Below are 20,463 nucleotides of genomic sequence, written 5' to 3' on the forward strand. Positions count from 1 at the left end.
CTTTGGTTATTTAAACATCAGGTGTGTAGGTGTCTTTGCGTCACGGTTAGCAGCGCCCTCTGCTGGAAAATAAATGAGATACAACACAAGCAGTACCTCATCAAGTGGAACTGACCACTGTCCTGACTGAATGTTTTATCACGTACAGCCCGGGATGACTGAATAACTCTCCGATCTCACCTCTCCTTTAACGTACTGGACCTGTGGTGATGAATTAATTCATGGGTGCTATGAATGTATGCCTTTTTTCCATCAGAAAATCCCCCTTGCAGCCATCAAAACTGATTTGAGGCGGATGCAACTCCCTTTAATTGTAATTGGTTGGTTGGTTAAAAAAAATGAAGCTTAACATACTTCAACCCCAGTGCATGTAAACGTCTGACTTTAAATGTGTGTACAGTTGAAGCTTATGTAATTGCTGAAGTTACTTTTTATGCAGACAGGCCAAACATGTCATGTTTTTAGCTTCTTCGAGTTATTTTAACAATTCTACCAAAAAAGCTAGAGATGTTTGAAGGTGTCAGTCAGACTTTTCCTGATAATTTACAAATCATACAATCAATTCATCATGAAATAAACTAGCAGATTAACATTTAATGTTAATTATCTTGCATTTTTATCCAGTTAAATTATTACCACCACATAAACAAGGTGCAGCAGTAAAATGCTGTTTACACATGAATGTGTCAGTAATAAGACTCTAATGACGTGATGCAATTTATTATATAGTTACGTATACTGTATGTCAGTTTTCACCTGGTTTTCTTCTATTCTGTTACAGTGAAATATAAATGCAGAAACTATGTGGTTTAAAAATATATTTTTTTGTCCTCTTGAAATGAAATTACAAGATGTGTCTGGATATTTATGAAATGACTAACTAGATATGGAGACTGGACTATATCAGTTATAAAACGCATAGGATCACTCAACTTCAACTTGTGTTTCATTACAGAGTAAACACTAATCATTTGCTAATTCCCTTTTATACAGTCTAATACATAAATAACCAAATTATACTTTTATATGCAATTAATCTGTCAATTTACATGTTAACCATTTTTAAATGGTTAATTATTAGTATTCATTCCAACTGGACTAATAAAGTGCTCTGATTTTCCAACACTGTTACAGTACTGAAGCAGGTCCAAAGTTACATCGAGGATACAGGAAGATGATGTTTTTATTATATGTAGTGATTAAAGATGGATTCATATTTTTCTTGCTTCCCTGAGGTGACTTTGGGCTCACCGTTCTGCTTGATGAAAGCCTGAAATAACAAAACACACAAAGTCTTAATAAGGACGTCTTCTTCTCTCACCATTATCATTATTATCAGTGTTTCATTGCCACTGTCTCCTCTAGATTTAGTAGTTACAATAATTAAAAAGCAAGAGAAGTGGTCACAAGTGTTTATCTGCGACGGTTAGAATTGGTGTGTTAAACCAAAGAACAAATCCTGTTTATAATCTGTATATTCAGTGGGACTCCCACTGAGGAGCTGAACTGGAGTCTCACCTCCATGTCCTCTAACGTAGCCGAACCCTCCTCCACCTTCTGTCCGAGGCCTCGACTGAAGCTCGAGTATCGCTCCTGTCAAACATTCGTACATTTACTGAAACCACTGCACACAGAAATCCGAGTCTGTTTTAATTGGACGTATCTGCCGACGGACCTTCACCATCCCGGCGACGAGCCCGTCTTCAACGATGCGCACGGCGTTCCTGAGTCCTCTGGCGAAGGCGTCCATGGCGCCGATGTGAGCGATGAACAGGTCCTCCAGGTCGGTGGACTCTCTGCGCACCTTCGCATCAAAGTTCAGGCCTCCGGGCTGCAGCCCGCCTTGTTCAACGATGGTCTGGAAGATACAGAGGAACAAACGGCTTCCTTCACCGCCGCTCTTATCTGTTATATATATATGACCTTTATTTAACCAGGTAAAATCAATTGAGAAGCAATTCTCATTTACAATGATGACCTGTCAGCACAGTCCACACAGTGACACAAACAGCACAGATACAAAACAGTATGACAAACACATGAGGAAAAGGCTAAAGACAACATGGGTAAATGAATAAACACTATGTACCAAAATAAACAATACAATTAATAAAAATAAATAAATAAAATGAAAAAGGCAGATTACTGGATTTTCTTTATGAGAGAAAGAGAGAGAGAGAGAGAGAGAAGCAAGGGCTGGTCAGCAGGTACAGCAGTCAACTATGATTTGTTGCAGCTTTAGTTTGAACATGTTGAGAGAGGTGAGAGCTGTTAGTTTGAGTGTGTTTTGAAGTGAGTTCCAGTCGTTTGCAGAGGCAAAATGAAAGGCGTTATGACCAAACACAGTACGGACTTTTGGAACGATGAGCCTCATGAAGTCACTTGGTCTTAAATGGCGATTGCTGTCCGAGATGTGCAGAAGATTTGAGAGGTAGCGAGGGGTCATTCCCAAAAGGGATTTGTAGACCACGAGCAGCCGGTGTTGTAGCCGCCTGGTGTGAAGGGAGGGCCAGTCCACCAGTCTGTAGAGATCACAGTGGTGGGTGGTGAAGGGGGCACTTGTGGCAAAACGGATTGCTGAGTGGTGGAGTGTGTCCAGTTTTCTGAGGGTGGTCTTAGATGCCATTTTATAAAGTATATCGCCGTAGTCAAATAGAGGAAGGATGGTCATTTTCACAAGGGTGAGTTTGGCAGAGTGTGTGAAGGAGGCCTTGTTTCGATACAGGAAACCCAGTCTAGCTTTGTTGCTACTAGAGCGAGACGAAGGATTCAAAATCCTTCCTCCAACATGTTTTTACAGATGTTGGTTCCCCAATTGAACCCTGCTTGTTTATTAGTTGGTTGTACAAATATATATTTCTATTTTTGCAGTGCATCTATTGATTATATATCATGTGAAGGTGGATGCTCCTGGTGATGAACAGACTGCGGTCCTCCTCCAAGGCCAACAGTCCACTCTGACACGATATGCAAATCTGCCACCACAACCACATTCACAGTACGTCTCCACATATATACAATTATGGCAAAGTTACGATTGTACTAGTTTCAGCTCTCCTCTGTAAAACCACCGTCCAGGAGTGCTGCACGGTGTCGTCCTGGCCATTGGACGTACGGTGAGCAGGTGAATCTACAGATCCGCTCCGAGCACAGAAATCCAGAGGTGCATTCAAATAGCCCAAAACATGACCTCCTAAATCCTTTCCTGAGCTCTAATCCTCGACCCCGGTGGAAAACGTCACGAGGTCAAGGAAAGACGAGAAGAGAACCGACTCCACTAACACGAGGCCACGTCATTATGGGATGGCGGATGTTAATGACGTGTTCTGGCCACTGAAACTACAACTTTCAGACGATGAACTACAAAAAGCATCTTAGTCACTTTGTCCCGTGTGTCTCACCGTGTTGTCTCATGCAGGCTGACTAAACGTCTTCACTCATAAAAGGCACGAAGCTCAATAACAGGCTCCAAATAAATAAACTAATAACATAAACTTAATCAGCTCAGATCTGCTGTGTGCTGCTGATAATCACGTTATTAGTCATTTTATTAGACCATTAGTGTTTGTTTTTATTGGGCTAATTATTTCCACATTTGGGTTGTTAGTGTACGTTATTGATCAGAGAGGTCACGTTAGTTATAGAAGCATCTTTACACACAATAACACTACAACATCCTGCTGTGAGACCGAAGCAGGAATCTCAGGAAAATATGTCAGACTTCAGTCAACAGATCAGACTTTTACAAACAGTAAAATCAAAATATCCCGACAGCCGTCATGAATCCTCACTGAGAGGACGGACGGAGGACCAAGAATTCACCTGAGTCTGAGACGGCTCACCTGTCTGAGGCGGGAACATCTTCATACCGTCTTTATTGCTCCCGTCAGATCCATCTGCTCTCTGTGTCGGGAAGCTAAACGTACCTTCATGACCAAGGTGGTGTTCCTGATGTCCATGGGGAACTGGTCCGTGTCCCAGCCCAGGTCAGGAGAGCCGGTGTTTGAGTCAACCGAACCCAACATGCCCAAACTGTCGGGGACGAGACAGAACATCATATACGGCCGTGTGGGGCGTCAACAACGCTGTCAACAACGCTGTCAACAACGCTGTCACCTTAAATATGAAGACTAGTTTATGATCAGAGTAAAGACGTCTCACGCGGAGGCCATGACGACGTCGTGTTCGTAGGAGTGTCCTGCCAGCGTGGTGTGGTTGGGCTCGATGTTCAACTTGAAGTGCCTCTCCAGACCATAATGCTTCAGGAATCCGATAACACTCATAGCATCTGCCCAAGACAACCGGGACGAAGGGCAGCGTTAGACGCGTGAGACGATGACGTGCCCGAGTTCAGCGAGGACGCCTCACCGTAGTCGTACTGGTGTCTGCACGGCTCTTTGGGCTTCGGCTCGATCAGAAACTGACACTTCAGCCCGATCTTCTCTTTGTACTCTGGAGAGAAACGTACAGACGTGAAACCGAAGCACGACGCTCTCCGCTGACCGACACGCCGTCTGTCGATGACCTGCACGTCTGCACTTACTGACGGCCATTTTGAAGAAGTCGGCCATGTGCTTCAGTTCGGCAGCAACGTCGGTGTTGTGGACGGAGAGGAAACCTTCTCTTCCCCCCCAAAACACTGAGGAGACAAACGCACCGATCACAGCGAGGAAGCAGCGTTTCAAAGGAGAATATCAATATTTGACACGTCACACCTACCAAAGTTTTCTGCACCCAACTTCTTGGCCACGTCCAGACCCTTCTTCACCTGAGCGCCAGCGTAGGCCAGGACGTGGCAGTCCGGGTTGGTGGCGGCGCCGTTCATGTACCTGTCACATGACGTTCACAGGTCACGTGTGCAGGACATCAACAGAACATGTCAGATCAGCTGTTTTAACGGTTTCAACATCTCATCACTCTGCTAGTAAAACAAGGTCTTCCTCCCTGTGAGGTAAAATGTCCAAAAACAGTCAAATGTGGACCTCGGGTGGGCGAACAGGTTGCAGGTGACCCACAGGACCTGGACGCCGGTCTGGTTCTGCAGCTGGAGAGCCAGATCTGTTATTTCATCCAGAGTCCTGTTGGACTCGTCCAGGCTGGAGCCCTCGGGGGACATGTCTCTGTGGGGGACAGAGGACTCCGGATCAGAACACCGGGTCCACACTGTACGTATTCGGACAGCTGGAAACTACAATGAAGTCACAGCTTTAATCTGAGTTGGTTCCATTAATATGATAAACGCGCCGCTGGTTTTAATGTATTTTGGGCTTCTTGATGAGTTCACTGCAGGTGGAAGTATCAGGATGAAGGACGAGACATTCAGGAGCCATTTCATCATCCGGCAGGACGACGATCCTGAAGACACGTTCAGGATCAACACATTAAAACCATGCGGCACCCCGGTTTGAATGGAGAACTGGATTTGTCTCCATTTTTGTAACTTTGGACAACTGGTTCAGTTTAACTTGATGTTTAAATGTATGTTAAACTATTAAGAGACTTTAAGATTTTTGATTAATATCTGCATTTGTTTTTTATCGTCCGGACATTATGTGTCCTATCATGTGTCTTTACCTGCTCCCATCTACTGGGCGACAGTTCATTGGTCCATACGGGTCATGTGACCACAGATATCAGGTCTATATTTGTAGCTGCCCTGACGAAGGCCTTCGAGGCTGAAACGTGTTGGCATGAGTTTTTACTGTGAATGAATAGAAATGACGGATTAAAGGCTTTTTAATTAATCGCCCTCTTGAGTGCCTCAAATTTCTTCAAGTTTTCAGCTGGTTGAGTAAAAGCAGTCACAGAGCTGAAGAGTGAAGAGGAGGACTGCGACTACATCCAACAACAGTACACATGTACTCACGTACATTTGTGCTTCCAGAACTTTGAGGAGTCAGAAACGTGATGTCACTCACCTGTCGTGAAACGTGTAATACTTCACCTGTGGAAAAAGAGCAAAGGTCATGAAGGAGGCGCAGAGAGATTCTGACCGGCTGCAGGGTGTAAAGTTCATCTGGAGCTCCTCACACCAAGCTTGGTGAAAAACTCAAAAGCAGCTCGGAGTCTCTTCTTCGCTGATTCCATCGGAGTCCCTTCGTTCCAGCGCCGGTGGAGGGTTGGAAACCCGAACGGATCGGCACCTTCCCAACAGAAAACACAGCAACAGCACACATTCACATAAACAGGATGATAAAATCCCAAAACTTTAGAACAGCGGGAGTGTGTGTGTGCGTGTGTGTGTGTGTGTGTGTGTGTGTGTGTGTGTGTGTGTGTGTGTGTGTGTGGGAGTCACAGCCTGAACCGAGTGTCGGCTCAGCTGCTGCAGTACCGGTTCCACAGAAGGAGTGCCAGAAGCAGACGGAGAACCTCAGCCAGTCCTCCATCGTCCTCCCCATCAGCACCTGCACACACCGACACGCAGCATGAAACCGCCGACGTCTAGGACAGGACCAGGAGTCCTGGAGGACGTTCAGAGGTGCAGCGACGTGTGTGTGTGTGTGTGTGTGTGTGTGTGTGTGTGTGTGTGTGTGTGTGTGTGTACCTCCTCCGCATTGTAGTGTTTGAAGCACATGACATTTGCAGGTCCAGCAGCTGGAACATACTGGATCTTGGGAATACCTGTGAAATGTTTGCCAGCTTTTATATCCAATCTACGTTCGCAATACTCTACTACAACAATACCAACTTCTCTCACTCTTCTCTCACTCTCCTTCTGTCAGGTGGCACGTGGGAAATGTAGTCGAGTCAGGTCCTGTGAGACCGCAGCAGGACAGAAGCAGCGCCGGTGTTGTGTAACACTTCGGCTCGCTGCACAAACTTTCTGTCCACAACACACACACACACACACACACACACACAAACACGCAGCAGACATTGTATAAGTTACAGCACTTTTGAACACAATATCATTTACCTGCAAAGAATTCCTCCTGCGCTGACATTTCTGAATCACAACTTGCAGAGTTCCTGCAAACAGGCTGCGACTTTTTGTCCACGTCCGCCTTCTGCTGCCGCACAACTAACAGCGCGCTTCCATTTCCGCCCACAAGGTGTCGCTGAATCCCTTTTTAAAAACAGACTCTCCGCAGCAACCTGGAAGTTCACGGCTGGAACACGCGCTGCATTTTCGTGGGAAAAAAATTCAAGTTAAGTTGTTTCAGTTCATTTCGTTGAGAAACAAGGCACTCACTGTTCTGCAGTGAATATCAGTGTTTCTTTCTCACCTACGTCCACGTTTTATGTGTTGGCTATTTAGTCACATATATCATGTTCAGTATATGAATATAGGCTATACTGTATACAGTGGGTACGGAAAGTATTCAGACCCCTTTAAATATTTCACTCTTTGTTTCATTGCAGCCATTTGCTAAAATCAAAAAAGTTCATTTTATTTCTCATTAATGTACACTCAGCACCCCATCTTGACAGAAAAAAACAGAAATGTAGAAATTTGTGCAAATTTATTAAAAAAGAAAAACTGAAATATCACACTGTCATAAGTATTCAGACCCTTTGCTCAGTATTGAGTAGAAGCACCCTTTTGAGCATCTGTGCCTTGCCACAATTCTGTCTCTGAGCTCCTTGGACAGTTCCTTCGACCTCATGATTCTCATTTGCTCTGACATGCACTGTGAGCTGTAAGGTCTTATATAGACAGGTGTGTGCCTTTCCTAATCAAGTCCAATCAGTTTAATTAAACACAGCTGGACTCCAATGAAGGAGTAGAACCATCTCAAGGAGGATCAGAAGAAATGGACAGCATGTGAGTTAAATATGAGTGTCACAGCAAAGGGTCTGAATACTTATGACCATGTGATATTTCAGTTTTTCTTTTTTAATAAATTTGCACAAATTTCTACATTTCTGTTTTTTTCTGTCAAGATGGGGTGCTGAGTGTACATTAATGAGAAATAAAATGAACTTTTTTGATTTTAGCAAATGGCTGCAATGAAACAAAGAGTGAAAAATTTAAAGGGGTCTGAATACTTTCCGTACCCACTCTATATACATGAGGCACATATATGTGACATAATGTGTGAATAATAAGGAAGATGTGTCATTGCTTCTGTTTACATTTAGTTACTACAGCTTCCTCAGTGTCTCATAGAAAATTGATGTTTCAATTCATCTGTGTTCTATTAATATATGGAGTTAGTTTTTGGATATGAACATATTGATGTGTGAACAGATAGAAAAATAGGTACATATATATAAACATGTTTTATATAGTCTATCCTGCAAGACGACGGCTCCACAACCGCTGAGAGTTCTGGGAGAGGAGGTGGACATGGTTGAGGAGTACAAGTACCTGGTGTCTCCATGACAACAGACTGAACTGGAAGACCAACATCAATGCTGTCTACAAGAAGGTGATGAGTCGACTCTTTTTCTTGAGGAAACTTCGATCCTTCAATGTGTGCAGCGAGATGTTGGAGATGTTCTACCAGTCTGTTGTGGCCAGTGAACTGTACTTCACTGTAGTCTGCTGGGGGGGGGGGGCAGCATTGGAGCCGGTGACACCAACAGACTTAACAAACTGGTTAAGAAGGCCGGCTCCATCATTGGCTACAAACTGGATAGTCTGGAAAAGGTGGTGGAGAGAAGGACACTGAAGAAAGTATTATCCATATTTACGGAGAAGCAAGAGGTGCTTTGCTCGCTCATTTGCCACCACACCTTTTTGATCATTAGACTCGTCAAATGGGTCACAGACAGTCATAAATATATCACCAGACAGGAGATCATTCCAGATACAGGAGATCATTTCTTTTTATGAGATCATTTAAAGAAAAAGGAGATCATTCCTGAAAATAGGAATCAAAATGTAAATCTGTTCAGATACTGTATCCATATTGGATCATTCCTGACCACCCTCTCCACCACCTGCTGAAGGGACAGAGGAGATCATTCTCCATACAGAGATCCTCCAGATCCGCTGTCACAAGGACAGATACAGGAGATCATTCCTGATACAGGAGATCATTCCTGATACAGGAGATCATTACTGATACAGGAGATCATTCCTGATACAGGAGATCATTCCTGATACAGGAGATCATTCCTGATACAGGAGATCATTCCAGATACAGGAGATCATTCCTGATACAGGAGATCATTCCAGATACAGGAGATCATTCCTGATACAGGAGATCATTCCTGATACAGGAGATCATTCCTGATACAGGAGATCATTCCAGATACAGGAGATCATTACTGATACAGGAGATCATTCCAGATACAGGAGATCATTCCTGATACAGGAGATCATTACTGATACAGGAGATCATTCCAGATACAGGAGATCATTCCTGATACAGGAGATCATTACTGATACAGGAGATCATTCCTGATACAGGAGATCATTCCTGATACAGGAGATCATTCCAGATACAAGAGATCATTCCTGATACAGGAGATCATTACTGATACAGGAGATCATTCCAGATACAGGAGATCATTCCTGATACAGGAGATCATTACTGATACAGGAGATCATTCCAGATACAGGAGATCATTCCTGATACAGGAGATCATTCCAGATACAAGAGATCATTCCTGATACAGGAGATCATTACTGATACAGGAGATCATTACTGATACAGGAGATCATTCCAGATACAGGAGATCATTCCTGATACAGGAGATCATTCCAGATACAGGAGATCATTCCTGATACAGGAGATCATTCCTGATACAGGAGATCATTACTGATACAGGAGATCATTCCAGATACAGGAGATCATTCCTGATACAGGAGATCATTCCAGATACAAGAGATCATTCCTGATACAGGAGATCATTCCAGATACAGGAGATCATTCCTGATACAGGAGATCATTCCTGATACAGGAGATCATTCCAGATCCAGGAGATCATTCCTGATACAGGAGATCATTCCTGCCGACCGCAATAAGACTGTACAATAACTCACCTCGGGCAAAATCCATCACAGTACAATAACACTGTTGACTGTGTTTCTTGGTTTGTTTGTATATAATATAGATATATAATGTACTGTATATACTGTGCATTTTATATTTTTTACTGCTATTTTATTGCTTTTCTATTATTCTATTCTATTCTATTCTTTTATTCTATTATTTCTATTATTATCTTATTGCTTCTGTATGCTGCTGTAGCGAAAAAATTTCCCCTCGGGGATTAATAAAGTAAATACCTACCTACCTACCTATACAGCGTTTATGTTTGTATTCTTTTTTTCTCATGACCGTTTTGCAAAAGTGAAGAAGTGGAGGCTGCTGCTTGTTCAATACATTATGTTTATTCTCATTTACAATGGTTGCTTTTATAAAATATCTGATGCAGAAACATCAACAGAAACATAGAAATGATACCATACACACACAACCCATAAATACACATGAACACACTTTAGAAAAGTACACGCTGTCCTTTAGAGCCTTTGGCCCGGGACGTACAGACCAGGTGGAAACAACAACCATCAGCAGAAGAAGAGTTTGAAGCCCTATCATGTTTCACATCGACACAGATTATCCAGTGCACACAGGATGCCTGTGTGTGTGTGTGTGTGTGTGTGTGTGTGTGTGTGTGTGTGTGTGTGTGTGTGTGTGTGTGTGTGTGTGTGTGTGTGTGTGTGTGTGTGTGTGTGTGTGTGTGTGTGTGTGTGTGTGTGTGTGTGTGTGTGTGTGTGTGTGTGTGTGTGTGTGTGTGTGTGTGTGTGTGTGTGTGTGTGTGTGTGTGTGTGTGTGTGTGTGTGTGTGTGTGTGTGTGTGTGTGTGTGTGTGTGTGTGTGTGTGTGTGTGTGTGTGTGTGTGTGTGTGTGTGTGTGTGTGTGTGTGTGTGTGTGTGTGTGTGTGTGTGTGTGTGTGTGTGTGTGTGTGTGTGTGTGTGTGTGTGTGTGTGTGTGTGTGTGTGTGTGTGTGTGTGTGTGTGTGTGTGTGTGTGTGTGTGTGTGTGTGTGTGTGTGTGTGTGTGTGTGTGTGTGTGTTCGCTTTCTCGCATTATCAAAGAATGTTTTGCATTGATTAGGGATCTGCAACCGTGCGGTTTTCATAACGCTAAAAGTCTTTGCATAAGATAAAGACAGAATGGAAGGCGAAGCAAATCTAACCAAGCACCAGGCACTGGAGAGCGAGGCACTTGAGCACCTAACACCTCTGGTTTGGCATCATGACGTTTGGCACATGAGGGTTGAAGTGTGTGTGTGTGTGTGTGTGTGTGTGTGTGTGTGTGTGTGTGTGTGTGTGTGTGTGTGTGTGTGTGTGTGTGTGTGTGTGTATGTGTTAGAGAGAGAGAGATAGAGCGAGCCCTGTCCAGGAATCCTCTTCCTACTTCCTACCTGTTGTGCCTCTGAAAACTAACGAGGTGGGTGACTTACATTCATTCTCCACATATTTACACTCGCACCATATAAAGTACACAGTCCTGCAGGTCAAGAGTGATTTGTGAGCTTCTCTCTCTCTGAGGCTGAAGATGAACGTCTGAACTCGTCGATCCGGACGAACCACTCAGAGGGCTTCCAGTCCGTCGAGAAACAAAAAGAAGTTCTCCGTCGTGCCACACCTGGACTCTTCTCCACCTCGCTCGGCTTTCACGAAGTCAGCGGAGCGATCCCGGACGAGAGATGCAGCCGCTACGACGTGGAGGAGTCCGGCTGGCCGAGACCCCTCTTCCTCTTCCTCTTCTTCTTCTTCTTCCCTCGGCAGGGCTTGCACACGCAGCACAGGATGCAGGGCGAGGCCAGCAGGAGGAGCGGAGACGTCACCAACACGATGATGCTGAGCCCCACCAGGAGACCCACCACCTGAGGGACGGCACGGCAACATGCTGAAACCTCCTCCATCACCGCTTTCATATCAACACTGGGTCAAACGACTCACTCAGAGTGGAGACCTCTTAAAGAAACACAGCATTTTAACATCTTTCAGCTTATTGTTTTCTTTTTTACAGAATCAACTTTTACCGTTTAAATTCACTTCTGATATATTCTGATTTTCTGCTGCCCCAATCAGTGGTCAGAAAATAAATCTTTTCCTGCCTTGAATTAATAAAACTGTTACGACCATTATTAAGAGCTCCATGTATACAATACAATTTGGCCCAGGCAGCATTTTAACACATAAAAATCCTCATCATACTTTATTGTTAGTACTGTAAACAAATGAGCTTCCACTAATGATTTATTATATAATGTTATAAAATGTGCGATGTTATTCTGTATTTTTATCGTACGGTTGGGCATTCATTTATAGCACACAAAAAAAGTATAAATAGACATATAGATTTTAGCTGAAACCAATAAAAGAGACATTTATGGAGAAATCATGTTTGTGTCAGGACACAAAGGGGATTATGGGTAATGCAGTCCTCAACTTGATAAACAAAGCACAGTTTATGCTGTGCTCTGACTCTCCAGACGCTCCCAGTCAGGAGGCTCACAGCCAGCTCGATGCTAATCATGTGATGCTGGAGCAGGAAAAGCAGAAACAAAGTAGGTTTGGCGGCCGTCTGTGATGAACGGACGGCGAGTGACGTCATTCCAGGGCAGGAATCTGAGATTAGAGCCGGGATTAGTTCAGTCTGATGAAGGACTTGTTGAGCACACGGGTGGAAAACAACGAACCACAAACAGTGAGCTGGCTCAGACTTTACAGGTCTTTAAATGCAGCAGCTGATCAACAGAAGGAGCTCGCTGCTTGTGGTGATGGAGGAGAGCTGATATTCGTCTCTTCGTTACGGCCCTGCGTGGAGTCCTGCGATGCCCTCGGTGAGCGCTTCTAACAAACTGCAGGGCCGGGATGAAGTCCAAAATCTTTTACGGCCGACCCGGGTGGTGTGATGACACAGTTACACTAAAATGAAAGCCAGCCCTCGCGGACGGCTCTGTAGGGTAATCCGTTCAGACAACCACAACTTCAACACAAGGCTGAAATGAATGAACACGGTAGGTCCTCACCTGCGTCCTGTTCCACATCACAGAGGCCCTGGAGTGTCCCAGCTTGTTCCTGCACGGTCCCTTATCATAATGTCTCAGGAAGATATCACCCTGCATTCAAACACACGCGCACGCACGCACGCACGCACGCACGCACACACACACACACACACACACACACACACACACACACACACACACACACACACACACACACACACACACGCATGTAATAAGACTGGAGATGGACTAAACAGGTGGTTAGTCTGCGTGGTTACGCTTCATGTTGTGGTGTAAACGGTGTATCAGTCATGAGACTCACGTCCAGACTCTGCAGACAGTACCAGCAGAAGGTGTGTTTGCAGCTCTTGCACAGCATCTGTGCACAACCCTGGTTCCTCTCGATGTACACACCGCACATAGGACACTGCTTGATGGGCGTCTCGGAGTCGCTGTCGGAGCGGGACCTGTGTGTCAGGAGAGACATCAGTGACGGCGTTAATAGGAGTTAACGTCGGAGTATGAAGCCGTGACGGCCTCAGGAGGAATGTGTGTTTAGCAGCAGGGTGAAGGGTCAGTGCCTACTTTCAACTGGGTTCATTATTTTGGGAAGCAAAGGTATGAGAGCAGTAGTCCCAAAGTACAATGCAAGACTGTAACTACTGCTGGCCTTTAAGTCTGACTCAGGGTTTCAATAACACTATAAAATAAACAAGGCTGAGTCACACATTCTTACATTTATTGTCGAATGAATTGCTTTTGTGGCCAGGATGACGAGCTCTAACACTCTGGTTCGCACATTTACAAACATAATGAGCAACATTAGCGTGCAGTTGGACCAACATTTAATCTCCTTTGAGCTTTGCAGTAAATATCTGGCTCTCTAGCGAGCCCCTCTGTTGGGCTGCTGCTGTGGTGTCGGCTTAAAGGAGCTTTCCTGCCTGTTGCAGCTGGAAACTACGATGAGATGAGAGCTTCGAAGAAATACGGCGAAGACACGGCCCTCAAAACCAAAACAATGAAATGAAAGACGCTAAAACGCTCCACAGAGCTTGGGATGAAAAAAGTGTGATTATCCTCATCTAATGTGAAGATGTCTGGTTGCAGAACGCTTTGAAGGCGGGGCTTTCTGATGTCAATCAACTGTGCTGAAGCCAGAAACGATGAACAAAACTAGAGAAACGTGATGAAACCAACAAACCAAAAGATTGTTGTGAATAAACGCATTGTTAAATTAGTTTTAGTTTTTTTTTTATTAACATGAAAAATATTCCGTTAAGTGGTCCCCAAGCTGTTGTAGGTTTTGTGCTGAGAGAAAATAATACTGGTTGAACAGAAGTGACACTTCTAAAAAGTCCTCTCAAACATGAAGACACTGTCAGGCTGATACAATAAGTGAAACTGGAATAACAAGTCACGGCGATCGTGGGGCGAGACTAGGAAAAAAAAGTTACAGAATATATAACAGGAATTTAAAAGAATAAAGCTGGAGGTTGGCTTTATTGAGTGTTTGGTGGGGCGTGGGTTGTTTCTGGGGAATGCAGTATTTTTGAAATCCCAGCTACATCCTGGGCACAAACACGAATCCAAAACCCTCTGCAGCCGGAGATTTATGAATATTATGCTCTGAAACTCATATGTGCGGGTCGCTGTCCTCGTCCCTGCTGCAGAGACCAGCGCTTCACCGCAGTGCACAGCCTGCTGCTGTACAGCCAACCGACTGGCCCGCTGCCTGTCCTCCTCCCTTTGGCACCGAGACAATGGAATTCCAATATAACTCCCCGATGACATCAGTCAGTCTGGCAGAGCTCGGAGCAGTAATGTAGCTGAACAACAGGGACAACACAGAGGGCACTGCCGAGGAAGACTAAGCTATTAATCCTGAAATAATGGTTTTATTCATCACAGGGCTTCTGCTGGGGGACGAGGAACTCTACATCACTGAAATAATCCAGTCAGTAAACATCCTGCCTCAATAACTGTCAGCTCTTTTATATATATATATTAGAAAAAAGAGGAGCATGGGATTTTCCTCATAATATAGAAGTTATGAAAAGTTATGCAAATAATATCTTATAAAAAGTATAATTAGTCAAACTTTGTGTACTTGTGGTTCACAGTTAGTTTACAGCAGTAACAAGTGTGTCTTTGTGGATCCTGAACTAACACGCATCCTGCTTTCAGCCCGGTATCATGTTCAAAGTGCAGCTCTGACCGGCGGCCAGCTGACTGACCTTCTTTCATGAGAGGGCGACATCATGGGCTGTTGCTCTGGGCAGGCGTGGCCGTCCTGCCAGCGCCCCCTACAGCCGGAGCAGAAGACGGCGCGGCAGGTCGGGCAGGGCACGGCGGCGGGTCGGCCCTCGGTGCTCGGCTGCATGCTGCACACCGCCTGGCACTCCAGCACCGGGCACCAGGCTCTACCGGGGTCCAGCGTCACTTCTGGGGAGCAGAAACACAGGAAATACACTTCAAAATAAGGTTCAATTGTTTGTTATGGAGGCTAGATTTCTATGTCATCAGATCATTTCGACTTATCCGCATTGTCACTACATAAGAGATATTGTTTGTGTTATTTCTAAAGGGGGGGGGGGGCTGTGATATGAGTATCATCTTTAAAATTATTTTATCAATCAGGTTATAGTTTGGATGTTCTTCTGTTTTATATCCTTGTAAACAGAGTGACGTTGGGTTTTGGACTGTTGGTGGGGGAAAAAAAGAATAAAAAATACAACTGTTGACTGCAAAAAAATGAATGTATAAAAAAAAAAGTCACTACAATAACTGACAACAACAACAGATCGTTTACCTCAGACGATGAAAACTGAACCGACTTCTGACAGAAGCATGTGCTTTGTGCTAAATGCTAACATCAGCACGCTCCCACTGATAATTGAACTGTCTACCGGTAATTGGAAGCAGGTTATGTTTATTATGTTTTAACATCTTGTGAGCATTTGCTGAAAAGTATTTGAGTAAAGCTGAGACTGATAGAAATGTAGCATGTGGCTGAAAACATCTGACAGAAGCAGTCTTCTAATTTTTATTATTTTTCTGAGAAGGCTTCCTGGAAAATATGATCTATAAATGTTCTAAGAAATTTGATCCAAAATAAAACCAGCTATCATGAGGTAACTCGGACCATTTACTCATACTTGAATACGTGAATCATAACTGATGGGAAACGCAGTTTCACAACAGTATGCACTTTGCACTTCCAACAATATGAGTCTTATGATTTATAGCTAAAGTAAACAATAGCTAATATTGGCCTCGCAGACCAATACAGCTGCAAGGCAAATCAACCTCAAGTGGCAATTCATGAATGTCAACAGAAAGCTACTTGAAGCGTCTCTCAGCTCTCCGGCAGAGAACAAACACTTCCACAGTTTATAGTGCACCTGGCCAGACACACATCACACACATTACTGTAATTATAACGTTAAATAGATCAACAGAATCCAGATAGAAACATGGATCTGTAGCAGCGGTTATTATTATTACTGGAGCAGAGCAGGAGGACAAAGGGCAGGAGGCCCAACACTATGCCAGGCATGTGAGCCTCAACCCAGTGACCTGAAATAGCCCACCGCGCCTGCCAACATGTGAACGCAACAATACCGACCTCTCTCAAACTTCAGACGCTGGTACAGCTCCACATGATCAGCTGCAGCCAAGCTGGCAATCTGCAATCACAGAGCACAGAGCGAAGCTTCAGTCAGTTCATTTCCCTCAGGGATCTCAGGTGTATGAAAAAAACAGGATTTTGGATATTCAACTTTATGAGGTTCATATGAAGTTCTTTGAAACGCAGCATCTGTTTTGAACCACAGTGGGTATTCAGAAAACAACCAGATGAAAATGAGTCTGTTGTTGCTGCCAGATCATCTGGATCAGATGGTCACCTAGCAACTGCAATGTGCTGCATTGTATCCAAGACACCTCAGCAGGCAGTGAACAGACACGGGTCGACAAAACAAGGGTGGATTGATGTTTTATAGAAACAAAATAAACTGCAAACTACTATTAAAATGCCATTTTTCATTTTAAGTAAAATCTTTATGTTTGTTTAACATCTGCCTGATTTCATTGCTGCGTTACAGGAGACAGAAATTATACAATCAAAACAATTGTATTTTAGACTGAGGGACCATGAATACTAGTCAGACTGGGATTTTTCCACAGTGAGTGTCTTAAAAGTTGTGTTCAGATGAGAAACACATCACAGGAGCAGAACTTCCAGTTGTGTGCTAGTCAGCATTTTGAGTTTCTTCACTGAAGTGGTTCACATTACTTCATTTTACTCTGCACTGAAAAACAAGTAGAATTTCCTCAGAAATGTACACAGCATTTACGCAACTCACAGTCTAACACACAGCTTTCAAAACAAAAGGGTGAAACTTCAACGTCACGCTTCTTCAGAGGTGTGATTGCAGCATTCAGGACTGAACACAAACTGGAGGAACAAGCAGCTGAGAAATTCTAGGAATGATCCACAACCAAAACAATAACGATGCTGACATGTTTCCAGGAAACAGGCCGTACCTCAGAGTCCAGGAACATGCCAGTCTGCTGGCACGCCATATCTGGGCAGGTGATGGGCGCCCCCCCGCCCTCCATTATGGCGAGCTGAACATACTGCTGCAGACACTGGAGAGGGAAGAACAACATGGCAGCATTAGACTGCTGAGAGCTGTCCCACAATGCATCACAGCAAACAGCTATTGATCTCTACTGTCTGAAAAGGAATACACAACATATTATAAAAATAAACAGGTATCATGAAACGAGTAAAATGAAAACAAAGCAAAGGTAAAAACGAGCTGTTGGAAAAGCAGGAGGACCTAAATGTCACAGAAACACGAGTTCATCATCAGCACTCACACGTCAAAAGTCATGTGTTGCCTCAACCATGAAGTCTGGAAAGGTTGCAGGAACTTTGTTGCGCAAAGGGAGACAGCTATGAGGAACAGAAAGTCAAATCATAGAAATATCCCTTTTCTGTAAAGAAAAAACAAAACTCGGGCAGAAGTCGTACTGGTTCTACATGAACACAAGGATCAGATAGTAAAAGAGATATTTCACGTCAATACAAGAACAGAGAAGCAGAGGTTTTCCCCTCTTCCTCCTGTGTGTGTGTGTGTGTGGGGGGGGGGGCAGAGATTAACACCTGCCTCTATCTGGGCTCTGCTGGGTTCAGAGATGCCGGCAGGAACAGACCTCTGTACTCCCACGATAAATAAATCAGCTGTTTTCTAAAGATAGCACTCCTGCTCTCATAAACTCACTCTCACTCCGTTTGTGAGCTGATAAATCACTGAAAATGTAGACGGGAGGAGAAGTCGGCCAGACCTGTGTTGAAACCACTTCATTTCACTAAAATGGAAATGTGCTAGATTTGCCTATAATGAGGATCTATTTTAAGGTCTTAAAGCAGGAAGTGGCGCTGCAACAAGGAGCATCTCCTCATATACACACTGGACATTTGCCTAAATTACTGAGATAAAAAGTCTGCTGTTGGATCACTTCACGGCCTACAGAAAGACTCAAAGCATGAGCAATAATTCTGTTCCTGTTACAAAGGTTGACAGGTTTCATTCTCATAACAGCTCATGTTGTACAAACATTTGGATCAAACATAATCTACTGTAAATACGTCTTTAATAAACCGCCCACCTCCGTCTACCTACCGCTGTGCAGTAGATGCACCTGCAGCTCTGCAGGTCCTTGGTGGCTGCAGAAGGCTGCTCGCTGAGGCACAGCTTGCAGAAGACTTCTTCTCCCAGCAGGGGGTCAGCGCCCGCCTGAGGAGTGTCCGGTGCCTCAGGTGTGTCCGGTGTGTCCGGTGCCTCAGGTGTGGTGTGTCCGGTGCCTCAGGTGTGTCCGGTGCGTCCGGTGCCTCAGGTGTGTCCGGTGTGTCCGGTGCCTCAGGTGTGTCCGGTGCCTCAGGTGTGTCCGGTGCCTCAGGTGTGTCCGGTGCCTCAGGTGTGTCCGGTGTGTCCGGTGCCTCAGGTGTGTGTGTCAGGTGTGTCCGGTGCCTCAGGTGTGTCCGGTGCCAAGCGCCGCGTCACCCAGCTCGGGGTGGGACTCCCGCTGGCCATGGTGGGGACGAGGCAGGCAGGCGGGGGGGAGTGAGGGTGGGGGGGGGGGGTCAGGCTGCTTCTAGCCCTTCTGCTGGGCACGGACAGGAGCTTCAGCCTCCATGTTCCTGAAAGCAAAGACAACACGGATGTATTTGTCCATTCAGGGTTGGAGGAACTGGAACACCAACTCTGATGAGTTCACTGAGCCATGAATTAGTCACGGTTAGAAATGACTGGTGCGTGAAGCAGGATGTGATTATGTGTGATTACTGGGGTGTTATTGATCCCTCGTCAACATCCTTTTTTTTCTACATATATTGGTGTCATTTATGAGGCCAGAGTCTGATGTCTGTTCAGCAAGCCGGTTATCGACCAGCTCATTCTGACAGGACGGATCGATGGTCGCGTCACTTTTAGAAACATGGTGACGCTGCAGGCTGCTGTGGCCTCAGCAGTGAACACAGCAGACACACAGGAAGGAAGGCGGAAAGAGGAAGAAATGAAATGAAACCTTTTGTAATAAACTGTTATGATATGATAGCATTGATGAGCTACATTTCAGTTGCTGCAGCGGGCTGAAGTATTAACAGTCCGCATGTCGGCACATCAGTGAGTCTGGAACTGCACGCTAACATGCTAACGGTTAGCAGGTAATCATGTTCACCATCTTAGTTTCATGTTAGCACGTTAACGCTGTGGATTAACACAAAGCGCCGCTGAGGCTGCTGATGCCATCAGACGGACATGAACCGAATGTCAAGGCAACACGCTGGTTGTGGGACGGCTGCAAATCTCTTGGTGTCCCGAGAAGATGCAGGACCAACAAACACAGACTGGTTCATCCTCTGAGGACCACGAAAGCAGAATTTGGAGGAAAGCCTCCCAACAGCTTTCTCGATATTTCAGTTTTTTTGTCGACCATCTTGATCATCTTGACCATCTTGATCATCTTGACCATCTTGACCATCTTGACCATCTTGACCATCTTGACCATCTTGATCATCTTGACCATCTTGACCATCTTGACCATCTTGACCATCTTGATCATCTTGACCATCTTGACCATCTTAACCATCTTGACCATCTTGACCATCTTAACCATCTTGACCATCTTGATCATCTTGACCATCTTGACCATCTTAACCATCTTGATCATCTTAACCATCTTGACCATCTTGACCATCTTGACCATCTTGATCATCTTGACCATCTTGATCATCTTGACCATCTTGACCATCTTAACCATCTTGACCATCTTGACCATCTTGATCATCTTGACCATCTTGACCATCTTAACCATCTTGACCATCTTAACCATCTTGACCATCTTGACCATCTTGATCATCTTGACCATCTTGACCATCTTAACCATCTTGATCATCTTGACCATCTTAACCATCTTGACCATCTTGACCATCTTAACCATCTTGACCATCTTAACCATCTTGCTGCAGCACGATG

The 20,463-nt window shown here is 44.6% G+C and overlaps 2 protein-coding genes across 2 annotated transcripts; both read right to left on the minus strand.

The window, feature by feature from the left end:
- Nucleotides 1–616: 616 nt before the first annotated feature.
- LOC138635940 (uncharacterized) lies at nucleotides 617–7,007 on the minus strand. Its single transcript, XM_069723679.1, has 14 exons — nucleotides 6,917–7,007; nucleotides 6,545–6,621; nucleotides 6,332–6,404; nucleotides 6,031–6,143; nucleotides 5,919–5,944; nucleotides 4,983–5,120; nucleotides 4,720–4,829; nucleotides 4,544–4,639; nucleotides 4,369–4,452; nucleotides 4,162–4,288; nucleotides 3,927–4,032; nucleotides 1,676–1,858; nucleotides 1,519–1,593; nucleotides 617–1,270 (listed from the first exon to the last, which is right to left on the minus strand). Exons 1-14 carry the CDS (start codon nucleotides 6,942–6,944, stop codon nucleotides 1,187–1,189), a joined length of 1,320 nt encoding a protein of 439 aa, XP_069579780.1. The 5' UTR covers nucleotides 6,945–7,007; the 3' UTR covers nucleotides 617–1,186.
- Nucleotides 7,008–10,976: 3,969 nt separating this feature from the next.
- rnf144b (ring finger protein 144B) lies at nucleotides 10,977–19,030 on the minus strand. Its single transcript, XM_069723677.1, is given in 9 exon segments — nucleotides 10,977–11,788; nucleotides 12,941–13,030; nucleotides 13,242–13,386; nucleotides 15,154–15,361; nucleotides 16,545–16,605; nucleotides 17,465–17,569; nucleotides 18,610–18,776; nucleotides 18,779–18,913; nucleotides 18,945–19,030. Coding segments are annotated over 9 exon segments (1,158 nt in total). The 5' UTR covers nucleotides 19,021–19,030; the 3' UTR covers nucleotides 10,977–11,617.
- Between the last annotated feature and the right edge of the window lie 1,433 nt (nucleotides 19,031–20,463).

This window comes from Brachyistius frenatus, unplaced genomic scaffold (assembly GCF_029030835.1).
Source record: "Brachyistius frenatus isolate BFR_SWC_R1_liver_20210118 unplaced genomic scaffold, ASM2903083v1 Contig_340, whole genome shotgun sequence".
NCBI lineage: Eukaryota > Metazoa > Chordata > Actinopteri > Embiotocidae > Brachyistius > Brachyistius frenatus.